The sequence below is a fragment of the Seriola lalandi genome, unplaced genomic scaffold (assembly GCF_002814215.2).
Source record: "Seriola lalandi dorsalis isolate HSWRI2012SDOR001 ecotype SW California unplaced genomic scaffold, Sedor1 jcf7180002053772, whole genome shotgun sequence".
Lineage (NCBI taxonomy): Eukaryota > Metazoa > Chordata > Actinopteri > Carangiformes > Carangidae > Seriola > Seriola lalandi.
The window spans coordinates 104,273-112,500 of NW_019524325.1; the positions used below are offsets into that span (position 1 = coordinate 104,273).

The following is an 8,228-nucleotide window of genomic DNA, read 5'->3' on the forward strand; positions in this document are numbered from 1 at the left end:
GTGAAAATAAATGCTTCAACCCTACAATGATTAGTCCACCAAAAAAAATGTACTATTTCTGTGTGCACACAAACATTCCTAAATAGTCTGAGGTGAGTATTTGTGATTCAAAAGCTGAATTAAAAGATTTCGCTGAGGCAAAAGGGATTTGCTGCTTCTACATTAAACCATTTTTCATCTGCCATAGATACTGAGGCTTCCTGTATGGCATTAACCTTGCAGTCATCTTATATTTCTACTGAACAGTCAAAGAAGCAGGTGGATTTGAAAAAGAGTGGTTTTGTAATAGATGGTGTTTCTTATCTGATTGTATCTAACCAGGGAGCGCTGCACGGATTAGAAAACTTGGGAGGATCCGACTTCCAGAAACATGACCTCCGGACTGTATCCAGGCTCTCTCCTGGTGCTGCTCTGTCTCCTCCACTTCTCTGAGCAGACCTGTCCATCCATGTGCCTTTGTACATCTGACACAGTGAGCTGTAGCTCCAGTGGTCTGGCCAAGCTACCGCTCTCTCTGCCCTCCTTCTCCGTCACCCTCGACGTCAGCCACAACCATCTGTCCTGGCTGGGTCCGGGTAGCTTCAACAAGATGCCAAGACTGGAAAACCTCAGGATGGCCCACAATCAGCTCCCTGCTCTGGGCCATGGGGTGTTTCACAACGCCTCCGGCCTCAGGCTCCTTGACCTATCCTCCAACAAGCTGCAGGTGGTGGAGCAGCACTACTTCCAGGGGCTGTGGAGGCTGGAGGAGCTCCTTCTCTTCAATAACAGGATAACTCAGGTGGAGGCCAGCACACTGATTGGTCTGAGCAGCTTAAAGAAGGCCTACTTCAGCCTCAACCAGATCACACACTTCCCATTCTTCTCCATCCAAGACCATAGTCATCCTTTCCTGACCATGCTCGACCTCTCGTCCAACAGAATGAGTCGTCTGCCCTGGGAGGACGTGAAAGCTTTGCCGGGGTTGGTGCAGCGGGGGCTGTATCTCCACAACAACTCTCTGATCTGTGACTGCTCCATGTACAGTGTGTTCTGGCATTGGGATCTGAGGGGTTATGACTCACTGAAGGACTTTACGGATGAGCACACCTGCTCTATCTATGGGGACCCACGAGCTTCCATCCGGTTCCTGCGACACAACCGCTTCTTCCGAAACTGCACTGTGGAGAAAGCCGTCTCGCAGCCTGTGACCGTGCTCCTCTCCAACGTGTTGGTCTCACAGGGAGACACAGTGCGCCTGGACTGCCAAACATCCCTGAATAGCACAGACCTCTCATTTACATGGCTATCCCACAGCAAGGGGTACATCACCCAGGCTAGCATAAATGACACGCTAATTAGCCTCTTTCCTAATGGCACCTTGGAGATCCAAGCAGCCAAGGTCAATGACTCAGGTCTGTACGTGTGCACAGCTGTGGATATTACACAGGCACTGAATGCAACTCGTGAGGTGAATGTGACGGTGTTGCTGCCTGCAGGAGAGTCATTCAACACCGGCTACACAACGTTACTGGGCTGTGTGGTGACCATGGTCTTCATCCTCATGTATCTCTACCTGACTCCATGTCGCTGCAGCTGCTGCAAACAGCCCAAACCTGTCGTTATCCCCATTGCGACCTATGACCCCAGCACCCTAGCTTCTGTTTTCTCCCCTTCCACAACAGACCAGGCCAAAATCCAAACTAATAAGCATGTGGCATTCATGGAGCCGATGATAAGTGAAGAAGGAACAGAATGGACACGTGAGAGCTGATGCTGAAGAGGGTAGCGTGTCTTTTCCTTTATTTTTCGGCAGGGGAAAGAGAAGACCTTGGGACAAATCAAAACTCCTTACTCAGCAATTAGCCTCGCGATGTTATTAGAAAGTGAGTGTTAACGCTGCAAAGGGAAAAAAAGAACATAATGTCTCTTTCCTGACTGTCAGCTGCAGTTAAAAGGCCTCCCGAAAAAAAAAAAAAAGCAATATCTCCTGTTCCAATTCTGCTCTTCTCTGTCATCTGGCCCAGTAGTCAAAATGAAAGTTTCAACTTCGGTTTATTACAGTCAGTGTACTGACACTGCAAAATCATAGTAGAGCCATTATCAGCCCTAAAAATCAGCTAATAACTTCTCTGTGTGCTCAGGTACAGCAATAGGAGGGAATATTTCTCCCGGGATCAGAGAATGAATCTGGCTCACTTTTCGCACAAAGTGTTTAACAAGGATTAAAAGTCCCGGAAAACGCTTAAAGCTTATGACTGTGATGGACTGGAGGAAGTAAGTTCAGCCTATCTTAGTTGAGTTGAGGTGCACCATAATTAGTGTGGCAGTAGCACTGCATTGCGCTGAAAATGATCTAAAATTTACAGACCGTATATCTTATAATATGCAGTTTCAACATGAAGAACCTAAAACTCTATCCAACTCCTGAAAACTTCTGTCCACTGTTTTCCTAATAAAGAATTCAGTCCCTTGAGATCTATTGCCCGCTCTAATGTAGCTTTGGTTTTGAAGGCAATTATTATAGCCACTATCATACAAAAAAGAGGAATTAAGATACAGCAAAAAAAAGCGATGACTGTTTCTGTACAGAAGCTATAGCTTAGAGCAAACATTTAAAAGTGTTATCTAGCAGAAAACAGAGGTGCATCCTGCGGTGATCCATCATACATATACATATCTCACACAAACCTGTTGCATTAATCTGGCAGCGAAAAACAATGACTCTCTATCGGCGCTTTGCTTATCTGGCAAATAGTGAAGTACAGAAATCAGGAGTGTCAACAAACCAAAAACAAACAATTGGACTGCTCTTCAAAGACACCATCTCTTTGATCAAACACGGCAGAGCACTTTGAACACTGCGGAACAATCACAACCACAAAATTTGAACTGAAGTGACAAATACTTCAAGCAGTTCTGATGCAAACCCCAAGGGGGGCCTTACTTTGTATTGCTTTGTTTTGGTTTTTTTTTTCAATTCAGTGTAGCATGCTTTAAATGACAGAATTACACACTGCAACAACAGAGATGAAAGATGCTGAAGAAGGACCTGCATGCTTTGCCACGAAAAAACATAAGTGTGTGGGATGAGAACATGTCGACAACATTAAAGACGAAAGAGAGCATATGGTGGTCGGGGATAAAAGAGATGCTCAAAACCTGATGAAACAAACTGTAGCCTCAAAAGAAAAAAAAAATCAATTTCTCAAAGTCCAAGCATCCATAATGTTTTGAGATTGTAGCTTAATCTGAATGCACACACTCGTGGGACTAAGGATTGCATTGAGATTGAATAGGATTAGATGTAATCCTGCATATAATGTCAAAGACAAGTTGTCAGTAACCGCACATCTCACAAAAGGAAAGCATGTCATTAGAGCAGGGGGCCTTTGATTAGTTCTAAATCCAAATTAAAATTTGACTCCTTTCAACCCCAAGGAGAAAAATGTTGTTGTGCAACTTGGATGTAAATTCACAGAGAAAAAAAAGGTGGAAAATCTACAGTCAAATGTGCAACCGTGCATGTAACTGGGACAGACGAGCTCTTTGACGGACTTTCATCACTATTAAACTCTCAGGGATTAAACAAAATCCATTAGACTAAGAGACCACAGTATTGTAATGCACTCTGTTTAATCATACTACCATCGACTTTTTTATATTTAGCAAAGTTTAAAATGTTTTCCCAATCGTAAACAACATTTAAATTACTGAACAAAGGTTACGTAACGTGTCGCCATGTACCCGTGTGATGTAACATCTATCGGTGTCTGTCATGATCTGTTGTTTTTCAAAGACATTACATGGTGTGATGAGTTGGGGCTAGGTTTTAGGAGATTACCACAAGGATATAAAAACAGGTGCTTTGTCGATTTCAGTGTTTTTAAATCCCTCTAATCTGGTTGCGCTCCCTGACACAGCACACGCAGCTGGGTTGGGATTTATTGTTTCTGATATGATTAGCAGATGGGTTAAAAAACAGAGGACAGGATGTGAGCATTTGATGAAGGGCTTACTGATTCACAGAGGGTCCACAGGTGACCCTGGTTATGTAAGCACATCGCAGATTTAGGAATCACCCTCAGTGTAGGCAGCATGTCAGTTAGAATGAGTGAAGTTAGGATCCTGGCATCCAGCATTTTATTTTAACCTTGTGACAGCAAGTACTTTACCAACAATGGGAGGCCTCAGCAGTGCATTTCGAAATAATAGATATAGGTTTAAAAAGCACACCATAAATCGGCATTTTGCTCCATCAAATTGTTGCAACATATATTCCTGCTTATGTGAAACACGAGGAGGTAGTTAACAGACAGATTGTGCTTGCTGAAATTAGGAGCATTACAGTATTCCCTGTTTCATATGTAGCTGTTAGGCCTGTCACTTTACAAGCGTTGTCTGAACTTGTGAAAAGATTGTGTGTGAAATAGGGTGTTTGAACTGTCATGACCTGTTTGAATTCAAAATTTTTGTCTGTAAGCGCATCAAACCGGTCAAAGTAATGCAGCAGGTGGCGCTCTTACCATTCACTATCAACTTGCCCCTTTGCTTGCGCTTCCAACGTGAACTAAGCTAGTGAAAAAAAATAAAAATGGATAAGGGCACAAGTGAGCAAAGCCGTGCTAATCCGATAATCATGACACCGTAGCATTTGTGGTAGCCTGCAATATGCTATGTAGCTTTAATGCAATACACTATAGGGGTTGCATTCAAATTAATGTGTCACATGTGACATTTACGAATGGACATATAATCCTACTAACTGCATTTTGAAACATCAGAATTTCCAGTCTACAGAGAAAGGTGCAAGCTTATATGGCTCACTCATTCTGCTTTCTGCATTTTACCCTGACACACTCAAACAAAACACCCAGACGTAAAGGAAGGACCCCTTGATGCTTGAAAAGCTGCCCTTCTCGAAAGCAAAACACTCCATCAGGCTTCAATTAAAGCATGCACTTCCCTTTCCAGATTAATTGTTTTCCCTAATTCAGCTGGGCTCCCAGGGATTCAAAATCATCTTATTCAAGAATCTAATTACTGTGAAAGGGGAATTTTACTCTGAATAGCACAAGTTGAATTGCTTTCATTTGTGGAGGGCTGCCTTGCCTGTCAACAGGGGCTATTACTGAACTGTCAAAACAGTCATCAGGCAGGAGTGGAGGCATCCAGCGGTGGCAGACACATACACAGACGCCACACACACACACAAGCTCAGTGGAGGCCCAGTGTCCCCAAATCAACTAAAACCCTTATTTCATTCTAACTGGACACTTAACTTGGAATATGTGCTTGAGAAACACACACATATACTGTAAACTGTATTGTGTAGATCTTTCTAGCAGATAGGATGGTTGCTTCCCGAAAAAGATTAAAATAAATGTGGCCTGCTGCACAGAAGACAACAGGCTGTTTATCATACCTCTCCCCTGAAGATGAACGCAGGCCTGTGTTTTCAATGCAGCTGGATATTCAACGGGATTCTGGTCTCAGTCAGCTCACTGTGGGGAACATTGCACATGAATGCATCATTAACCAAATGTACAGATCTTTCACACTTCACTGCAAACAAACAAATGAGCATATGCAGCGATACAACCTGATCTAAGCCATTAGATCAGGGAGCAGTCTCCTGGCTCTCTCTGTGTCTCTCTGGGGCCGTTTTGTGTAAGTACAATTTAGTTGATATTATAAGATTTGACAAGCACAATTATTCAAAGTATTTTAAGTTTTATACTGTGGCTCGTAAGCACATTTCTACAATATCCTCTTGTCTTTTTATTCCTCCTTAGTGTTCAGCCTGTGTCAATTCTTCCACTGGCTTTATTGTATTATGTTGTAATGGTGCTACCCTTGTTATTATCTGTCACATTTGTCCACTAAAAAGACAACAATGAACTTTGATGAAATATGGCTTTATTATTTCTATTAAAAAGACCTTTACTGTCAGAGACAGTATGGGTACCCTATCTTCAATGTCTTATAGTGTTAGTGATACTCAATGTACTTTATGATACTATTTTTCAGCTATACCGACGGCATGGCTCTAGGGATGTCAATGTTGGCCCGTCGTTTGGTAGCACTTTGGTCCAGACTGAAATATCTCTATTAAATGGATTGCTATAAAATTTTGTACAGACATTCATGCTCCCCAAAAGGTTGAAACTTACTAACTTTGGTGATCGCCTGACTTTTTCCTCAGCACCACCATTAGGTTGTCATGTGTTTTTAGTTAAAAGTCTCAACAACTATTGGATGGATTACCATGAAATCAGGTACACACATCCAATTGTAATAACTTTGGTGATATGCTGACTTTTCATCTAGCGCCATCATCAGGTCAAAATTTTTATTTGATCTATGAACAATTACCCTAGAAACTAATGTTATTCCCATCAGTCTCAGCTGAACTTTGTGTTTAGTGCTAATTAGCAAAGTTTAGTATGCTGACATTAGCATTTAGCTCAAAGCACTGCTGTGTCAAAGTACAGCCTCACAGAGCCACCAGCATGGCTGTAGACTCAGATTATAGTATCACCATGTTGTTTGCAGATATAAGCTGCTGATATAGCCTCCTAAAACATTACTGGATCAGGTCCTGTTTCTGTGCAAATACAGTCACTTCCATTGTTGTGTGCGTCTAACTGAAATCAAATGACAATGTGTCTGTGCTGAGAGTGGTCTTTTGTATTCAGTGCATGGTGGAAGAATTATTCAAGTAAAGATACCAACAGTTGAGTGATGCACCGCAGTGCTTTTACTCAAGTATTTAATTCTGAAGTACTTGTTCTTCACCTCTTCTGTCTTCTTCATTCAATGCTTCATTTTGTGTTAATTTATACCTTTCACTACATTTCACTACATTTCGGAGGGAAATATTATACTTTTACTCCACTACACTTATTTTACAGTTTTTTTTACGAGTTACTTGTCAGATTAAGATTATACATGAAAAACATACTAGGGATGTATAAAATATGATGCAGTGCTTTACTATTAAACTAACCAGAAGTGTATAAAGTGACAAATTACAATACAGTTCTACTCAATGATATGAAACAATACAATGTAAACATTCCTCCATTCATCAAAATGTACTTCAAGTATCAAAAGTAAGCGTACTGGTTCTGCAGAAAAATGGCTCGTGACTGATAAGGGAGACCAGGTGATGTTTTAACACTTTTTGCTTCAACACCTGTAACTCACTGAATCTTTGAGCTAGAGTTCTCAAACTTTTCATCACTACCCGCAATTGTTCACTACAAAGGCACCAAATAAACCTCTGCAAGAATATCACAGACAACGTGATTTGGTGTCAAATATTGAGTTGATGGTGCTACACGTGTTACCGGCTACTGACGAATTTAGCGGCTAAGCTAACTGGTGAACACAGTGGAGCATTTAGCCGCTAAACGCTAAAGAGACATGTATTTCCGTCGGGGTCAGTGGAGAGCAAAACAGAGCTGAAAAGGAGAGTGAGCATTGGATTTACATTCATCGGTGTTGCTTCGTAGCTGCTGGACAACGCGGTGTGCTTACAGGTTAGCCTCATCAACCTGTAAGGTGAAAGGTCCATGTTGTGGTTACTGCTTGTTTCCGGTGCCTGGATATGACCAAAACATCTACAAACACCGGTACAAACACCGGTTCACTTTATTTATTTATTTATTTATTTATGTATTTATTTGTTCAAAAGTACTAAGACCACACTGTAAAAATTAAAAAAAAAAAAAAAAAAAAAAAAAGGAAATTAAAAATAAAAAAGTATGGAAAATGTTCCCTAAGTGTAAAAAGGAAGAGTAGGCTACTCAAGGCAGCAAAATGGCCCTTGTGACTGATAAAATAGTATTTATCATTTGATTGTTATTACGCATGCATTTTAATATCGCACTTGGTTGAGATGGAGCTAATTTCATAATATATGTATGCCAGTATTTTTATTTATTTTTTTGTTGTTATGAATTTCATTTCATCATGATTTTTCTTTAGATTTTTTGGTTTGTAGAAATCAGAGAATACTGAGAAATACCCATCATAATTCCCAAGAGCCCAAAGTGACCCCTTTGCAATGCTTGTTTGTACAACCAACAGTTTTCAAAATCATTAAAAAGAAATTAAAATTATCAAAATAATACAAGGAAAACCATCATATCGTTACATTTTAGACGCTGGAGCCATGAAATAATAGGCCTTTTATAGGAATAATGACTTATCCAAGTAGTTGTCAATTAATTTTCTGGTAACTG

The 8,228-nt window shown here is 40.9% G+C and overlaps 1 protein-coding gene across 1 annotated transcript; it reads left to right on the forward strand.

The window, feature by feature from the left end:
- The first annotated feature begins 336 nt into the window (after positions 1–336).
- LOC111651780 (amphoterin-induced protein 3) lies at positions 337–6,108 on the forward strand. Its single transcript, XM_023401829.2, has one exon. It carries the CDS (start codon positions 371–373, stop codon positions 1,751–1,753), a length of 1,383 nt encoding a protein of 460 aa, XP_023257597.1. The 5' UTR covers positions 337–370; the 3' UTR covers positions 1,754–6,108.
- The last annotated feature ends 2,120 nt before the right edge of the window (positions 6,109–8,228 follow it).

What these genes read in the sequence shown, in the direction of transcription:
- LOC111651780 (XM_023401829.2), top strand. Translation starts at nt 371, where the DNA reads ATGACCTCCGGACTGTATCCAGGCTCTCTCCTGGTGCTGCTCTGTCTC.